This window comes from Equus caballus, chromosome X, assembly GCF_041296265.1.
Source record: "Equus caballus isolate H_3958 breed thoroughbred chromosome X, TB-T2T, whole genome shotgun sequence".
Taxonomy (NCBI): Eukaryota; Metazoa; Chordata; class Mammalia; order Perissodactyla; family Equidae; genus Equus; species Equus caballus.
In genome coordinates this window covers 67,714,474-67,733,559 of record NC_091715.1, presented here as the reverse complement: position 1 = coordinate 67,733,559, position 19,086 = coordinate 67,714,474, and the positions used below count along the sequence as shown (strand labels likewise).

General features: G+C 49.4%; 1 protein-coding gene across 6 annotated transcripts; it reads right to left on the bottom strand.

The window, feature by feature from the left end:
• Window positions 1–9,087: 9,087 nt before the first annotated feature.
• GJB1 (gap junction protein beta 1) lies at window positions 9,088–18,691 on the bottom strand. 6 transcript variants are annotated; one of them, XM_070256577.1, is made up of 2 exons: window positions 18,520–18,691; window positions 9,088–10,585 (listed from the first exon to the last, which is right to left on the bottom strand). In XM_070256577.1, the coding sequence occupies exon 2, from the start codon at window positions 10,567–10,569 to the stop codon at window positions 9,718–9,720; it is 852 nt and encodes a 283-aa protein (XP_070112678.1). In that variant the 5' UTR covers window positions 10,570–10,585; window positions 18,520–18,691; the 3' UTR covers window positions 9,088–9,717.
• Between the last annotated feature and the right edge of the window lie 395 nt (window positions 18,692–19,086).

The window sequence follows — 19,086 nt, the reverse complement described above, 5'->3', positions numbered from 1 at the left end:
CTTTTGCCTTCTCTGGGGGAGGGAGCGTGGAGTTTGGAGGGGTGAGGGATACAGAGGAGCAATGCTGGACAACTCCACATCTCTCAAGGTGTAAAGAAGTGAGGTAGCCCACCTCAATTTGAGAATCGTTTTTATCCACCTCACTGAACGAATCCACTAGGAATATGGTACTTTTTTTTTTTTTTTTTTTAAATATTTTTATTTTTTCCTTTTTCTCCCCAAAGCCCCCCGGTACATAGTTGTGTATTCTTCGTTGTGGGTTCCTCTAGTTGTGGCATGTGGGACGCTGCCTCAGCGTGGTCTGACGAGCAGTGCCATGTCCGCGCCCAGGATTCGAACCGACGAAACACTGGGCCGCCTGCAGCGGAGCGCGCGAACTTAACCACTTGGCCACGGGGCCAGCCCCAGAATATGGTACTTTTTATAACACGTTTCTAACCACTTAAGGGAAAAAATTTATTCGACAGCTGTCTGTTAAGGACCTACTATGTTTAAGGACCTAGATTAGATGCTTCAGAAAAGACAAAGATTAATTAGACCAGGATCCTAGCCCCAACAGCCTCCCAGGCTAGAGGGGAGACAGACCAGTGCACAGTCAGTTGTAAGACAGACAGAATGAAATAAATAGTGCTATGGGAGAGCAGAGGAATAAGGAACTCATTTCAAGTTTATATATAGAGAGGTTGTATGCGAGTTCACTGAGGGAGGTGGCATTTGAGCTGGGCCTCAAAGAGCAAGTGGGAGGGGTTGGGGGGACCAGCACTCACTCAAAGGCTGAGATTTTCCAACCAGGGAATGACAGGATCAGATCTGCTGCTTTAGGGAGGAGATCTTTAGAACAATGTGAAGGATGAGAGATCAGTGAAAGGAGTGTGGCTAAGAGATTCTGTGGGCCTCAATGAGGGCCATAGGGATAAAGAAGGAAAAGAGAAAATGGATTCAAAATGAGTTTCAGACATTCTGAAGGTCAAGTCTGCACGATCTGGCAGAGAGGGAAGAACTGAGCATGAATCCCAGGTTTCTAGCCTTGATTGGGAGAATGAGATGCCTTTAACCAAGTTGGGAAACATAGGGGCAGGGTTTCTTTGTTTGTTTTTTGTTTTTGCTGGGCTGTGGGGGTAGGGGGAGGCTGGTAATAAGTTGAGGTTTTGGTCACGTTGGGTTCGAGACTCCATTGAAACATCTATGTGGTAGAGTGTGCAACCTGGCATAGCAGAAAGAACACCCAAACTTGAGTTTTTAATCATAGCTCTGCCACTAAAACTTGGGCAAGCCTGTCTTTTTAAGCCGTACCTGAAAAACGCATTCATATTCTGCCTTGACTTTCTCACAGAAATGTTGCGAAGGTCAGATGAGAAAATGGATATGAAAGAGCAATATTGATGGTACGTGTTACCGTATATACTAGATAGTCGGAAATGTGGGTCTGAAGCTTAGAAGAGAGATGATATGTTTATTTTTTCCAGCTTTATTGAGATATAATTGACATATAACATTATGTAAGTTTAAGGTGTACAACGTATTGATTTGGTGTATTTATTTATTGCAAAATGATCGCCACCATAGCGTTAGCTAGCACCTCCATCCCATCACATAACTACCATTTCTTTTTTGTGGTGAGGAAGATCGACTTTTAGCAACTTTCAAATATACAATACAGTGTTATTAACTATAGTCACTATGCTGTACATTGGATCCCCAGAAGTTATTCATCTTATAACTGGAAGTTTGTACCCTTGGACCTTCACCTCCCCATTTCCCCTACCCCCAGCCCCTGGAAACCACCATTTTACTATTTCTCTGAGTTCTGCTTTTTTAGATTCCACATGTAAGCAATATCATACAATATTTGTCTTTCACTGTCTGACTTATTGCCCTTAGCATAAGGCATGCGGTGTCAACTTAGAAGTCATCTGTAAAGAGCTCCTAGGTGAAGCTCTGGGAGTGGACAAGATCACTCGGGGGAAAATAGGATGAAGAGAAAAGAGGACAAAATTTCTCCCTACCTTGGAGAATATCTCCAGTTAACCAGCGAAAGGAACTGAGAGGGAGAAACCAGAGAAGTAGGAGGAGCCCCACATCTGCCAGATGCCAAAGGTAGAACCAGCTGACGAAAAGCTGTCCTCATAGCCCAGGCCAAGATGAAATCTATTCAAGTTGCCTCCTCCTTCTCCCATCCTCATCAGAGCCCAAGGCCGCCTGGCTCTTTTACTTCCTTCCCCTCCTGGAACAGAGAAGGGTCTGATATCATTTGTTCAACTGCATTTCTGCTCTGTGCCCAGCCTTGTGCTAGTCACTGGGGATACAAAGATGAGGAAGGACTTGGGGTCTGCTCTTGAGAAGTCCCAAGTCTGATAGGGAGGACCAGGGCTGTGACTAGGGTGAGGCAGTCAAGATACCTAGGGTGCAAAATACAAGAAGGCACTCACCGCCGGGTCCTGCAGGTACAGCATGGGCATCGCACGACCCCACGAGGGAAGACCTCCTTCAAGTTTGCACCCTCGGTGCCTCAATTGCCTCGCCCTAGTCCTGACCCTGGGGAAGACTCATATGTCAATAAAATGACCAGGGTAGAATGTAATTGTTACTCATTCTCTCCCAGGAAATCAGGAAAGACTGCAGAGGTGACGTGAGCTGGGTTTCATGAAGAGTGGGCATAGTTTGTGAGGCAGGAGAGAGCGCAGGGATCCGTGTGCACAAGGGCGTGGAGGCCTAAGAGAACTTGGAGTGCCTTCAGGGAAGGGTGGTTGGGCTGCACAGGAGGGAGAGAGGGGACAGTAAAAAGGGTGAGGAGTGATGGGAGGTGTCGCTGGGAAAATAGGGATCAGGTTGTAAAAGGGCATTGAATGCCACGCCATGCCATTCCCTACAAGGGTGACCAACCCTCTTGGTTTGCCCAGGGCCTTCCCAGTTTTAGTGATGAAAGTCCAGCATCCTGGAAAATCCCTCGGTTCTGGCAAGCCAGGACAGTCATACTTTATCCTCGAAGCAGTGAAAGCCGTTAAAGGATTTTCACAAAGAATTGGCAAGATACGCTTCAAGTTTTAAGGTGACCCTAGCATGTCTGGGTGAGGTGGAGGAGGACTGAGTGCTGAAGAGACCCAGGAAGCAGCAGGGAGGCAGTGGTACAGAGATGCTTATATGCTTCGCCTTTGGCATCTGGCAGGCAGGAGTTCCAGTTCCCCAGTCCAGCCCCTTCTTTCCTAGCTGTGTGGCCTGGGCAAGTTATTTAACCTATGTGGGCCTCAGTTTCCTCATCTGTAAAATGGGGACAATGGTGGTGTTTACCTCAACGAATGGTGAGGATTAAGGGAGATACTGTTTAGCACAGTGCCCAGCACACAGCAAGCGCTTAATAAATGTTAGCTTTTATTGTCCACATTATCAGTTAGGAGCTACTTGCAAGGCCTGAAGGAAGGCAGCAGCACAATGGGAATGCTGAGGAGGAAAAGGACTTAAGAAAGCTTTGGGAAGCAGAATAATCAGACCCTGTTCGTTGGGTAATTGACTATATTTTAGTGTGAATGACTTTTAGTGTGCATTAATTCTCCAAGGTACTTGCATTTCAAGACTTATCTCTAATTGGAGAATGAAAGGCTTTGTCCCTTGAAGGGAAGGTGGAGGGGAAGGAGAAAGAGGCAAGGGGAGACTGCTGGAAACTCTAGCGTGCGTTAGAGATCCCTAAGGTTAAGGGAGAGAAAAGGTGGAAGTTCCAAAAGCTTATCTTGACTAGGGCTTTGGAGGGAGGAGCTCTGAATAGCTGTCTCTCCCTGCCTTCCCTGCGCTCCCCAGATTGGTTTGCTTCCTGGGAATGGACGATTTCTGGATTCCCTCTCTGAGCTCAGGGCAGCCCCTTACTCAACTCTCACCATTTCCCTCTCTTAGCCTGAAGGATCCCCAAACACACATTTTGTTTTTCAGCAGGTTACTATTTAGGGATATTTTCATATCATACTGAGCTTATCCCACCCCACCCCTATATCCTGAGCTACTTCCTAAGGCAGCATGGAGTGGTTACTTTGGGATAGAGGAGATAGCACAGATTTTGGATTAGGATAGGCCTAAGTTTTAATTCTAGCTCTGCAGTTTTAGGCTGGGCAGCCTTTGGACATGTTACTTAACCTCTCTGAACCTCCATTTCCTCATCTGAAAGTATGGGTATAGTAATAGCTACCTTGCATTATTGAGGTTATGTATGTAAGTGCTTAATTTAGCACCAAATCTGGTCCCTACTAGGTGCTCCATAAACAGTCTCCTTTCCTTTCATCCACCTAAGTTATTTCTAAGTCTGGTAATAAAGTTTCAGACTATATTGTGATTGAGACGCATCCTTTTCATTAAAACTACATTAAGAATTAAGACTCCCCTCACAGCCATCCTCCCGCATGTATCCGAATGTGATCATATGTACTGCTACGTATGTATGCAAACACACAGACTTGCTTACTTAAGCACACACACGGCAGCTGACAACTAGACCGTCAAGAAAGCATGTTAATTAGGTAAGAAAGAGTTTAGCTCGGTGTTTGACAGAGTTGGTGAGTAGTTGGAGGATGGCAAAGATGGTGAGATGAAATAATAACAGCGCACACTTGTATAGAACGCACTGTCGACTAGGCACTGTTCGAAGTGCTGTGTATATACTTAATGCATTTGATACTCACCACAGCCCTGTGACATAGGTACTATTATTATGTCTGCTTTACAGATGAAGAAACTGAGGCACAGAGTGGCCAAGTAATTTGGCTAAAGTCACACAGGTAGGAAGTGGGTCATGCTCTTAATCACGGGGCTATACTGACTCTTCAAAGGGGCTTCAGTTGAAATGGAGAACAGTCAGTCACCATCCTGAGTAAATTACTCTTTCTCCTGGAAGTCCACTGTCAAATCGCTCTGCTCTTTCTTCCCTAGTTCACCATCAACCTTAATGCATCTATTTATGCAAAGGTCTGCTCTCACCTCGATCTCCTCAAGATCTCCACAGTCTGTCTGTAATTATGAATACAGTAGGGCCTGTAAGTCTAGTAGGGCCTAACTTTTTTTCTTTTTGAGGAAGATTTGCCCTGAGCTAACATCCGTGCCCATCTTCCTCTACTTTAGATGTGGGATGCTGCCACAGCATGGGTCCACTCCCAGGATCCAAACCGGCAAACCCCAAGCCTCCGAAGAGAAGCGTGAGAACTTAACTGCTCTGCCACCGGGCTGGTTCCTGGCCTAACTTTTAACTCAGAAGAGTTCCTTAAGTGTGAGAGCTGAGAGTTCAAACTCCTGTGCAAACTTCTATGCACGGTATAGGAGACCCTTCATGAAGTGGCCCCAACCCACCGTGACAGTCTCACCTCCTACTACGACCCATCCGCCAATCCCATGCCTTCTCTGCTCTAGTCACACTGAACACACTCTACTCTTCCAAGACTCTGAACCTTTGCACACACCTATATCCTCCTCCCTACTGCCCTTAACAGGCTAAGCCCCTACTACGTGTTAAGGTTATGTAAGGAATTACCACATAATTCGATAAGCACTGTAATCGACAGCGACTACAATGTACTGTGGGGATTCAGAGTCGGGGGGAAGACTCGTCCTCTCTGAGGGACTTGAAGGGGGCAAGGAGAAGAAAGTTGAAGGCTTCACATAAGAAATGACACGTGAACTGAGTCTTGAATGCTTAGGAGTCTGCCAGTCAAAGCAAGGGAAGGAAACCTCCACGTTATCTTTGGCTCCTCCATCTCCCCACACTCAGACATCAAGTCCTGTTGCAGCTTCTACATCCCAAGTGTCTCACATTTGTCTCCTCTTATCCCTTCTGCCACTGTCCTAGTCCTACAGGCCCCAGTTGGGCTATTGCAACGGCTCCATAACTGGTCAGTCTGCCTCTCTTCTTTCTAACCCCCAGTCCACTCTCCACGTGGCTGCCGGACTGGGCTCCCAAACCACAGATCTGAAGGTGGCACTGGCCTATTCAAAACCCTTAATGGTTTCCACCACCTATAGGACAGTCTTGACCCCCTATGATGACACACAAAGCCCGTTTAAGCTGGTTGTAATTTATCTTTCCTACCTCCCCTCTAGCCATTCCACTCCTGGAATCTCCAAAGCGGATTGTTTGTCTAACTCTGAAGACGACATCATGCCCTTTCAGAGATCTATGTGTTTTGCCTGCTTTATTCCCCTCCCCTAGAATGCCTCAGCCCTTTCCCCGCTTGACAGGCTCAGCCTGGCCTGGTCCAGCAATCAAAGGGGGCCCAGTTTGGTGGGCTTGTACAGGCCCTTCTCTACCAGAGATCAGGTCTGCCATTTAAATATTGCGGAATCAGTAAATGGAGCAAGCTTTCCCCTCTAGCCACCACTGTGTGCACCCAGGCTGTCTGATTGGGCATCTGAATCAGTTCATGGTTGCCATGCCAATTCTCTATGGATACTGCAGCTTGCACTGAAATCCCAACTCAGCTGGCTGGGGCCTTGACTACTCTCCTAGTTCAGCCAGTCCCTTCATCCAGGAGCTGACTCTGTCTGTTTGCCCCCAGTTCCTGGTATCTCTGCACAGAGGTGCCTCTAAAAGACCGTAAGTGTCCCTGAAAGCACCAGTACCATGAGAGAGAGAGAGAGAGAGTGTGCAAGAAGCTCCTGTTCCTAGGCCTTTTCTGCCCCCAGATCAGACCCCTTAAATATTGACCCTTAAATGGATCATGTTCAAGGGAAGTTTGCGACATCTCTTGGACTTTGCTGTTTGGACTGCTGTCCATGCCCTGGGGGAGGCAGTCCTATTATTGCCAAGTTCTTTCCACTAGCTCCAGCCTACCTGAACCAGCCTCACTCCTTTCTGGCTCCTTGCAAGCTCTAGCATGCCTTAAGGCTGTGGTCGCAGTGCTTATGATACTATCTTACCTTACTTTACAGTTTATGACCAGCTTTTGAACACAGTTTGCTTGATTCTCACAAAAGCTCTGTGAAAGAGGTAGAGAGGTTATTATCAACCCTGTGCTGCAGATGAGGAAACCGAGACCTGGAGAAGGTAAGTGTAATGTGCCCAGAGGATAGAGCTAATAAATGGAGAACGAGGTCTCCTAATTCCAATGCCTGGTGACTCAGTACATTGAGTGTCTACCGTGTGCCAGGGACTAAGTTCCACTTGCCTCCTGTTTCTCCCTTACATTCTTGTGACAGAGCCTTGAATAAAAATGTCAGTCCTCGGGTTGGCCTGACTCACCCTCCTTGTGACATTGTGTACACCAGCTCCCCTCTAGGTCCCCTTGGCCTGCTCCCACCTGGTTCATGGGACACAAGAGTAAGTGTCCTCCCTTTGGCTGTAACACCTAGCTTGGTAGCTTTACTGTCCCACCATTGCCCCCTGGAGAGGAAAGCCTTGACCTGGAGTTGGAGCCTCTTTCCAAGGGGGATTCTTGGAATCTTTTGAAGAGAAACTAGATTTCTGAGGTGTCGATGGATTTAGCATTTCTCAGTGTGGAGAAGGCATGAGGTTCCTTTGTGGAACCAGGGTGGAATTTTGAAAAGAAAATCTTTCTCTTGATGGCCTTTTGGACTGAGAGGAGATGCTCTGTGTTTGTTGTGTTGCGTTGTAGGGGGAGGGGGTGGATTTCAATAAGAAAAGGAATCTCTCCCACCATGAAGAGGTGGGGACCTCTCTTCTGACAGGATATGATGTCCGTTTGTAAAGAGAAAGGAAATTTCTTGCAGGAAAGAAATATCTGTCTTTTAAGAGAGGGGGAAGCTCTCTCTCAGGGATTGCTGAGTGCCAGGGAGAGGAATTCTTATTCCCTTCTTTCTTTTCTAAGGGAGAAACCTCCTTGGATGAGGAAAGCTTCCACGCTTTCTGTCTGAAGGGGAAAGATTGTTTCTAGAGGAGAACAGTTCTGATAAGATTCTGCCTGATTTTCTCTTCCTTTCTGATCTACTTCCCACATGGAGCCAGCCCACTCTGAGAGGGAGTGGCAAATAATTTTTTTCCATTAGGAGGTAGGGAGGCTGAGGAGAGACACCTGCTGTGGGGGTCAATGTTACTCCGAGGGGCCATTGGTGAGGGCAGTGACTCTGAGACGGGGAACCTCCGCGAGGCTGAGGAAGTCTGTTAGGAATCCCAGAAGCACAGAGTGTTAGAAGGAGCTCAGAGATGTGCCAGGCCAGCCCTTGTTTGCTCACAAGGAAACTGAGGCTTGAGGAAGGGAAATGCCTTGCTAATAAGTGACAGAACCGGGACTTTAACCCAGCTTTGTCAGGTCCCAGTCTGGGGCTTTTCCCACCAAAGCTGACAGAGGGAGGGGAGGCTACCTGCCACTTTGAAGAATGATGCTGGCGAGGCGACTGCTGCTCTGAAATGTTTGACCCGTGGTGGAGACACCTCTGGGCAGGGAGGCTTTGATTCCTGAGGGAAGCAAACTAGGGAGGAGGGTAGAATTAGGGGCTATGTCCAGAGGACAGGGGTCAAAGTCACTGTGCAGTCCCATGGGTGGCTTGCAAGGCATCAGTTTGCAGTGAATGCTGAATTTCAAGGAGGGGAACATTTCTCCCCAGAGTGCAGGGGAGGGGGCCTCGCCAAGGTGCCAAGGGAATGTGTGCTACTCTCTCAGACTTGTGACATTTCTCTATTATTTCCTGTTTCTCCAGAGGGAGTTGTCATGTTAATCTTCTTAAAATCAGAGAAAGGGGCCCAAGGAAACTTTTCAAGGTAATCTAAATGGTTTATAATATATTGTGGTCATGTTTACAAAACTACGCACAATTCCCAAAACTCAATAAACTGTATACTTAAAATGGATGAAAAAAAATCAGAGAAAAGGAGTAAGTGAATTAGATCCCAATAAAGCTGTTATTATAAAATGAAAGAAAGGAAAAAACCAAACCGAAAACCAAAACAACAAAAACAGGCGAGAACGGCTCAGGGTCTGGTTTGGCCAGGCCAGGAGGGCAATGGTTCCTCATTTGCACCTTCAGCTACTCAAATAGCTATTTTTTTTTTTTTTTGCCCGTTCCTTTCTTGATCAGCAAAAAGCCAAGGCCAGCTCATCCAAGGGGAGGTCAGAGGTTGCAGGAGGAAAGAACTTGACAAACACGCAAGCCACCTCTTCGTTTACTGTAAAATCCTGTTTAATGTGTAACATTTCAGGCAGAGAGAGGCCTTGAGGACTAGAGGCAAAGACAGCCCCGACCAACCCCCGCTCCACATTATCTGCCTGCTTCGCCCTGCCTAACTCCTCTACCCCAGACATGTCCTCCTTTTCCTTGTGGCCGGCAAGTGCTGTTCCTCCTTTTCTTGCTACCCTCCCTTCTCCACCCACATGTCCACAGCACCCTCCCTCCACTGCACTTGCCCACATCCCTCCCCACTGATGTGACTCCAGAAATAGGGTATCTGACAGCACAGGGTTAAGATTAGTTTCATAATTGGAGATGCTGTTAAAGCATCCTATCTCTTGCCTCAGTGGTCCCAGGGAGAGGGAGGGGGAAGAGGAAGGGGTTCAGGCAACAAGAGCTGCCCACACCCCCAATAACCTTGAGCACTGGTGTGGGTGGCCTCCAGCTCCCCATCCCTTCAGCCCCTTAGACAGAAGGCCCTAGGAGGAAGGGAAGTAGGGAGAGAGGGAAGGTTTCGATCCAGCAATCCCTAGCAGGCAGAGGCCTGTGCAACGGCAGGGGAGAAGGAGGGGCAGGCCCAGGGCAGGGTGGGGGGCAGGATGGGAGGTTGCCTGGTATGTGGCATCAGCAGGCCGAGCAGCGGTCGCTCTTCTCAGCCAGCCCGGCCCCAGTGCCAGGGCTGCGGCGCAGTATGTCTTTCAGGGAGCCGTCCTGCTCACTCAGCAGCTTGTTGATCTCATTCTGCTTGTATTCAGGTGAGAGGCGATGGCCAAAGCCCGAGCCCTTGCGAGAGGGTGGATTGGAGCGGCGCTGGGCCCGGCGGGCACAGGCCCGGACGATGAGGTACACCACCTCGGCCACGTTGAGGATGATACAGATGCCAGAGGCGGCCAGCATAAAGACGGTGAAGACGGTTTTCTCGGTGGGACGGGACACGAAGCAGTCCACTGTGTTGGGGCAGGGGTAGGCATCACACTTGACAAGTCGCACCATGGCGTAGCCAGGGTAGAGCAGATAAAAGACATACATGAAGGCAGCCTCGAACAGCAGCCGGAAGACCACACTGATGACATAGGTCCACCACAGTGTCCCTGAGATGTGGACCTTGTGCCTCTTCACCTCCTCCAGGTGTATGGGGTCCCCATGACCCTCAAGTCGAAGCATTTTCTTTTCTATGTGCTGCTGGTGAGCCACGTGCATGGCCACAAGGAGAGCTGGGGTGGAAACCAAGATGAGCTGCAGAGACCACAGACGCACATGGGAAATGGGGAAAAAGTGGTCGTAGCAGACGCTGTTGCAGCCGGGCTGGAGGGTGTTGCAGATGAAGGAAGACTTCTCATCACCCCACACGCTCTCTGCAGCCACCACCAGCACCATGATTCTGAAGATGAAGATGACCGAGAGCCATACTCGGCCAATGGCAGTAGAATGCCGGTTCACGCCACTGAGCAAGGTGTACAAACCTGTCCAGTTCATCCTGCCTCATTCACACCTGCAAAACATGAGCCACAAAGCAAGCTGTCAGAAAGCTGGGGCAGAAAGCCGGGCACCATAACACTGCAGACAGCCCCCTCCCCCACCCCTTCCAAGAGCCAGTGACAGGAAAGGAAGAAGGGAAGTCATAGCTTTCCTCGTCACCCATCTCCCTGCCAGCCTCTCCTCCTCCTCCTCCTCCTCCTCCTCCTCCTCCTCCTCACTCACTTAGCTTGATCTCCCTTCTTTGCTTTCGTCCAAGATTCTTTCCTCTCCAGCCCCTTTCTCTGCCAGGCCCATCTTGTTCTGCCATCAGCCATCCTCTTTAGCTCCCCAGCCCCCAGCTCCTTAACTCTGGACCTGGGGCAAACCCAACAAAGCCCCATTACCTTGGGGAGCGCCTATCCCTGAGGCCACCCAGACAGGTCCCCTATGGTCTCATGTCTGTGCAGGGGGAGTGGTCCCTGGGTCCGCGCCTGCGTCCCAATTCATCGCCGCCCGGTGCTGGGGAGTCATATGCTGCTTTATACCCAGTGTCTGCACAATGGGACCTTTGTGGGGCTCTGAACAACGCCCTTTAGAATTCAGATCAAACGCCCTGACTTCCGCCCACCCTACACACAGAGCACTTGTGTCCCAGCGCCGGACACCCAGCCTGCACCCACCTGTTCTGTGCCCGCCCGGTCCATCGCCGCACCGGCCCCATAGCCCCACCAGAAGAATGGCCACGGCGGGGGTGGGGAGAGATGGGACAAAGACAGGTGCATGTAAGAGGGGACACCTGGGGATCGGGAGGCTCTGGGCTGAGGCCCTCCCCCATGACCCTACTAGAAACTGAAGGGCAGCAGGATTTTTCCTAGGCTTAGATCCCCTCCAGGGTATGGGAGAGCTAGAGGAGAGGAAAGGGAGCTCGTGTGGATGGAGCCAGGAACTGCGTTAAGCATTTTCCCGTACCTTCTTTCTTTTGACTCACTTAACAAACCTCTAAGGACTGTTACCCTAGTCTTTTCGGGTGAGGAAGCTGAAGCTCACATAAGTAATAACTCACTCAAGTTCACACAGCTGGGAAGTGCTAGAGTAGGAGAACACAGAAGTATATGAAGCAAAAGGCTAAACTCTTTCCCCAGCATGCTCCTTGTGCTTTTGCAGATAGTGTCAGCAAAAACAAAGGCTAGCCATTAATAATAGTGGTAATAATACTAACACTAACAACAACAGCAGCAAAAGCAAAGGCTGAGGCTACCCTGAAAAGCACAAGAAACATGTGACCCGTGAGCACATTCTAACTCCAGTGTCATGGAGCAAACCCTGACCATCCGTCCTTGAGCTTCAGGAAAGGGCACACATACCGAGGGTGGACAAGTGGGCACATGGTGAGTACAAGCCGGCAGGAGAAAGGAAAGTTAACCAAGCAAACAGAAGATTAGTCAGAAGATGGAATAGGTACGAGTCACACAGCTTTGGGTTTGATTCCTGGTTCTTCACCTAACACGACCTTGGGCTGGTTGTGGAACTTCTCTGAGCTTGCTTGCTCATCTGTCAATGGGCTTCATACCCAGGGTTATCGTGAAGTTAAACGAAGCAACCTGCAAAAGTTCCCAGCCCAGCTCGAGTTTCATAGTTGGTGATCAACGGAAGCAAGAACCTTATCAGGAAGAGAAAACAATGTTGCTTTAGGGGACTAAGTGGTCTGCCAAACTCAGTATCACTCTTCTTCCCAATGCTGTTGTCGACCTATAGTGCCTGTCTGAGATAGAATAGACTGTTCCGTTGCTGTCCTGCCCCCAACATCAAGTGTACGTTGTAACCTCCTCATTTCCTGAGCTTGCCAGTGGCTCTAGGGAAGAAAGGCCCCTCTCTCCCTTGGGCAGGCAAAGAAGGCCTCCCCCTACCTCCCACCACTGCTGCCATTAAGTTGTAAGGAGATCACGCTGGAAGTGGGGAACTGGATGTGAAGAGAACACACAGGCCTGGACTGGTAGGAAATGCAGGGCATTTCCTGCCCCCAGTGCAGGGGCAGTGCTTGTGGCGGAAGTCCCATGTCCAGTTCTGGGTGGCTCTCTCTGGTGTAGGGTGAGGGGGTAGGGTATTAGCAACTGGAAAAGTTGGGGAATGAGATGAAAGAAACTAGGGGACAAAGGGATGGTCCATAGGACGCAGATTACCTCTCAAAACAAGGTTTCTTCATTTAGCTTAAAAAAAAAAAGCCTTAATGAGTTCATGCTGTGGGCCTGAACCAGGGAGGGGAAGCAGGAACATGGAGGCCCCTTCTCCCAAGCCTGGGACTCTGAAGGTAGAGCACCATGGTTAGCTGGAAAGGGATGCTTCATCCGGCGAGACACGTTAGATTCAAAAACAGGCAGTCAAGGAGCATTATTAAGAAGAACCATTTACCGAGCACCTGTTGTGTGCCAGGCCCTTGCGTGTGCACTGGCTCGTGTAAACCTCACGGCAACCCCACGGGGTAGGTGTTATTTTCAATCCTCACATCACAGATGAGGAAACTGAGGTAAAGAAAGGTGAAGGGACTTGTCCAAGGGTCACAAGGGTTGCACAGTGAGTACGTGACAGAGCTGGGATTTGAGCCAGGCCGAGCTGACTCCAGAGCCCATACTCTTTCCTGTAAGCTCTACTGACTTGGCTGGAATTGTAGTTTTTCTTTCTATGAGTGTTTTTAGAAACAGGGAGATTCATAACTGGTCTGGCTTTTATTCTCCTCTAGCCCCTTCTCCCCTTTCCCATCAGCTGACAGCTCTTTCCTCTCCTTCCTTCCAGGGCTTTCCATGGCCTCCTGATTGGTTTTGTTTTCCCATCCTTACCTTTCTCAGGCTGCTCCCTCAAACTCCAAAGCAAACTTCAGCTGTTCTCTTCTCTCTGCCCCTGAAGGGTGCCCCACAGACAGCCTGGCCTCCCGAGTTTCTAGGTTCTTATAGCTCTCCGCCTCTCATCTTCTAGAGCCCTCTGGGACGTAGCCAGTAGCTCCCTTTGGGCCCCCTAAGGGCCCTTGTGTGGGCACTGGGATCTCAGTTTTTGCTCTCGCCTTTGGAAGGAGAGCTGATCCCTACATCAACATCAGTACCTCAAGGGTTTCATTTTGAAAACATCCAGGGGAGTGACCTGATTTTGAAATTCAAACAGTTTTTGTGACTTTGGGTTAAAGTCCAGGTATTGATACACGCTGTGTTGCTCCAGGCGTGTTTTGCGCTCGTGTTTAATCAGACAAGACTTCTCTGGCCGTGTCAGGCTCTGGCCTTGTCCTCAGATTCAGACTCGCCCAGGCGCTCAAGCACAGTTCAAAACCAGGAGATCGCACTTAGTCCTTACAACAGTCCTGTAATATCATCCCCATTTTTCAGACAAGGAAGTTGAGGCTCAGAGAGGTTAAATAACTTGCCTCAATGGCACCTGCACTGCTGCTAAATGGTAAAGTTTCAAATTAGCATTTTCTTCTGACCTCAGAGCCTTTTTACATTGTACTGCCTTTGGCGGCCTCTCTTCCTTTAAGGACTTTGCATTCTGAAGAGACCAGGCCCACAACTCAAAAACTTATACTCTGTCCACGTGTGCTCGCGTGTGCACACACACACATGCACACACTCACACATGTTCATCAAGTCTGTCTCACTCTTTCTGCCCCAACCCTTCCTTGTCCTTCCTTCCAACCACAGGAAATCCTTGTGTTTTTTTGGTTTGGAGAAGAAAGGCCCAGCTGGGCTGGATGAGGTTACATTCAGCCTCAGACTCCACACTCCCTCCCCCATGTCACAGGCAGCCTCTGGCCAGGAAAGGACAGGGAGCTTTCTTTGACATTTCCTTGTGAATTTCGGGCTGCCTTCATCAGTTTGGTGTGGCTAAGGCCAAATCCCTCCAGCCCTCTTCCTCTTCCCAGCCTCCACCCTGCGGTTCCACAGCACCTCGGTCGTTTGTCCTCTCCACCCTGCCATATGTATTCTGTGGCCAGATTTGGGTCAGGGCCAGTCTAGCCCCTCCTAATGTTCTCCTTCTCTTGCTCTGCCATGCTCTTTTCGTAGATCTCTCCTGCTAATGTCAGCTCCCTGACTCACTGTTTGGACTACACCCTCTTACTCCTCCATCGGCTATCTGACTTCCTGTTGCTCTCTGCTTAGGCTTATTATAACAGCCACCATTTATAGAATGCCCACTATGTGCTGGGAACTGTATGTTCATTAGCTCTCGTCCTCACAACAACCCTCTGAGCTGTGAGTTATTCTCTTCAATTCACAGGTGAGGCAGCGGAGGCTCAAGAAAGCTGAGTAACTTATCATACAGCTGGTAAGCAAGTGCTGGAGCTCATATTAGGACTCGTGTTGGCCCCTCACCAAAGCCTGGGGCCCTTCCCCATTGCTCTGCCGCATCCTCATCTATGCTTGTCTCCACTCAAACCCCTCTTGTCTGTATGCTTCTCTCCTTATCACATTTTCTAAGTCCATGCATTCTGCCTTGCCATTCCCAACAGCTGGAACAACTTTCAAGCAGCTGGGGGGCCACCCCTCCTTTACATCTCCAAATCGTCAGTTATTCCAATCTCGATTTGAGTCTGCCTACCTCCCTTAGGAAAATGGAAATGCATGCTCCCAAATCTCGGCCCTGTTGGCTTGCCCTCTGCGCCTGCTGAGTGCACTGTATTCATCTGCCTGTAGCCCCCATGTTGGTTGCATGCCTCGTTTACCTTCTAATCAGGACAGAAAACAGCACCTGCCAGTGCCCAAGGGTCCCACCAGCCCCTAACCTTCTGTAGCAGGAAATGTCTGAAAGAGACGAAGTTGGCCACCCTGCACCTAGGGGGTCCCTTGAGTCTTTCTGGGAATTCGGCCTTGTGGGAATGAGAGGAGTCCCTGATTGGGAAAAAAGAGTGAGAGGAGAAGCAACTGTGAGCCTGGAGGATAAGAGTTGGGGGATACAGAGAGAAGCTAAGCAAGCCTGGCACCTGGCAGGAGGGGCCTCACCCCAGCTCACAGGGAAGCACAGAAGAGATCTATGTGGCTGAATGCTGAACCACATAGAGCCACAAGAGAAGGCAAGACCCGAGCCTCTCCCCAACCCCCATTTCTGTCCCCCTGTGCCACACCAGCCCCTCTGGCCCACCTCCCTCGGCCTCCAGCTTCCTCACCTGGCTGCTGCTGCCCTTTCCCAGGGAATGTCTGCAGGCGTGTCTGCACTATGCCACTAGGTACTGTCAGCCCAGCCCAGGGGAGGGACAAAGAACCCAGGGCCAGAGCCAGATATGGCCCACAGCCCAAGAGGAACCAGACAAACATTAACCAGCCCCACCTCCTCCCACACACAATCATTAAATAAGATTGATCCCCTGAGCTCCCAATGGGTTTGGAGAGACAAATCACATAGCCTGGAGTTACTGCCTTGTCCCAGAGGAAGCGAGGCATCATTGTCACCCATGTTTAGCCCGTCTGGGACACTGGACCTGGGCTCATCAACAACCCTCAGCCTTTCCCTACCCCCTGGCCACAGGTAGACCCAATGTGTGGGCAAGCTACAGAGAGGGCTCCTGCACTGGGTACCATCCCTTCCATTCCTTACAGCTCCCAGCCTCTAAAACGATATGACTATGAGGAGAAAAAAGCCATGGGCAGTGCGTCCTGGCACCTGAGGTCAAAGTGGGTGATGGCAGTGCTTCCCACCCGTATGGCAGTACCACGGTGCTCTTTGGCCCTCTGCTTATTGTCCACGTCCTGAGTGGCTGGGGATGGACAAGAGTATTTCCAGTCCCATCCCGGAACCCTAAAATGTCTTCAAAACTTGCCTTCTACCCTCGGGGCCAAGACAGTTGAACCACAAAGTGTGCCATGTGCAGCAACAGATCTTGGCAATCATTAAGGTAAACAGAGAATGTCAACCATTAACTGAGAGATCAGTCTAGTTTGAAAGAGGACTTACCTGAAGGCCCTGCTAATTCTGTGGCCTGCGTGGCAGTGAAGAAATAAGCAAAGTTAGCAGAAACTTGTTCCCTGCCTCCTGCTCTTCACCCCAGCCTGAGCTCACCGCCAGAACGAGAACCAGAGCCTCAGCTTTTCTTGGCTAAACCCAGGCATATGCATACATCAATCGATAAGTCTTTACTGGACACCTATTGGGTACCCAGTACTGAATCCATGCTGGGGGCAGGCGGCAGAGGAGGGAAAAACATCTCAACTGTTCTTAAGGAATTTACCAACTTCCTGGGGAGACAAGACCAAGACTCAAGAAGTTGCCATGAAAAATGTCAGCGTATGTTCAGTTATGCGGTTCTGAGGGACTTCAAAGAAGGGGAAGCTAGAGTAAACTGAAGTAATCAGGGAAGGCTTCCTAGAGGAGGCGAGGCTTGAGTGAATTAAAGGACGATGGGAGTTGGAAAGGGGATGGGTAGAGCTAGCATTCCAGGGAGGAGGAACAGGGTGAGTCAAGGCACAGAGAGAGGTAGGAATGAGCAGGGCATGTCTGGGAGACAGAAGGGAGACAGGACTGTGTTGGGTGGCTGTGGAAGATACCGTCAGTCAGCTAAGGGGCTCAGGGTATGAAGGGCATTTAAAGTCAAGTAGGGAATTCCTTTAGTGAGTGTCTGGTAAATTTGGTATAAGGTATAACTGAGCTAGACACCATGGGGGACAGGCTGAATGCCGTTCTTTGGCACTTGGCTATTCCTGCTGAGAGTACAGGTTGGAGTAGATAAAGAGGAGTAGCATTTCTTGAGCACTTAATGCGTGAGAGGCAACATTCAAAGTCCTTTGCAAGTATTGCTTTCTTTGATCCTCAGCATAAGCCTATGAAATAGGCATTGTTAATATTCCCATGTCACAGGGGAATTAAGGCATACAGAAGTTAAGTGACATTACTGAGGGCACTCAGCTAGAAAGTAACAAAGCTAGATTTGAACCCAGGCAGTCTGGCTCGAGAACTTGTTCACTTAACCAGTACATCACAGCTGATGAGCTCTACAGGTCCCACTGAGAATCTGAGTAGGAACCGGTCCCTGACTCTAGAAGATTCTAAGCTAGCAGGAGAGATGAGACATGTACCCAAGCACCTACAACAAGGGAGTATGTCCTAAATGCCATATGTAGATATGAGATGCCAGAGGGCGTTCAGATGTAGGAGCAAAGGGAAGGTTTAATGGAAGAGGCAGAGGTGGACATAGGTCATAAAGGAGATGGAGAAGCCAAGCATTCCAGGTGACAGGCAGCTGTGAGATGTGCTTCGGGAATGGTGGGCAGACCTGTTTGACCAGAAGAGAGAGCTCCTATACTGAACTCCTGGGAAGGGAAACTGCAGGTCGACATCAGTGTGTACTCATTGTTCCTTGGAGTTCTGGCAGAGTTTCTTCAGAGCGCTTGCAGGTCAGGAAGTCTATTTGAGTAGTTTGTAGCTGTGTGAAAAATACCGTTGCTAGAATCTACTTGTCCTCTGCTGTTTACTGTGACTTGAACATATCTTCTGGATGGGGTGCTGCTGCTGCGAGAGAGAGAGAGAGGGAGAGAGAGAGATAGATTGAGAGAGAGAGAGAGAGAAGGCAAGGAGAGAGGAGGGAGAGCACGTGAGGGAAAAGAGGGGAGGGAAATGGAGAGGAGGAAAACTGTACTACAACGAGCAGTGGAAATCCATTTGCTCCTGGTAACCAGCTAAAATCAGCTTCTGCCTTGAATCTTAAGCAGACGTTCTTCTTACAATGGACATTTTGGGGTAATATTTTAAAATTTTACATCAGCTTGCTTACTTCCTCAGATTCACTCAGGGAGATCTTCGTTAGACCTTGAAACATACAAGATAAGAGGCCCTAAACATAAGCCTGCCATCTCCAGCACGGCTCAAACATCAGCCCAAAAAGGGCTTTCCCCATTCCTGTTCCACCCAGGACCAGGACGGTTGATGGAGGAAACTGATCACATTATTTAAGAGCACATCTCACCAGTGACATTGTCATAGTTCAGAGGTTCGTACCTCATCAACAGAATTGTATCGCGGAGCCATGCCGGCCGCCTCAGCACAGCAGTCTTGAGGCTTCCTCGGACAGCATGCAGCAGCACTGCCTTGCGTGTGGAGTCCATCATCCAGCCTGTCCCTGGGCCTCTTTACTGAACAAAATGTGGCATTTTGCATGCCTTTGATCAGTGAGACAGCATTGCCGTACGGCTCAGAAATCAAAGGGGACAGCTTCCAATATAAATGTTGCTCAAGACACACAGGCAAAAACTCTGCTCAAATCGATCCATAGGATTAAAGAAATGGCTAACCCTGAAAATCTACAGAACATTTCAAAAGTCCCCTCTCCAGCTAGGCGGTGGAAGGTTAGGCAAACTCTTCCCAGTAGGGGCTGCCGGGCAAAGATGGAAGGGGTCCTGTGTTCATAATTGCTATTGGTTTCCACAAATCCTTTTCAAAAGGACTCATAATTATGCAAACGAGTCTGCGCCCCAGGAATTCATATTCTTAGAAGAGGTCAACTAGAGGGAGTTATCAATATTTTTCCTAGGGGGGTTCTGAAGAGCTGTACCCGGATAGTGCACC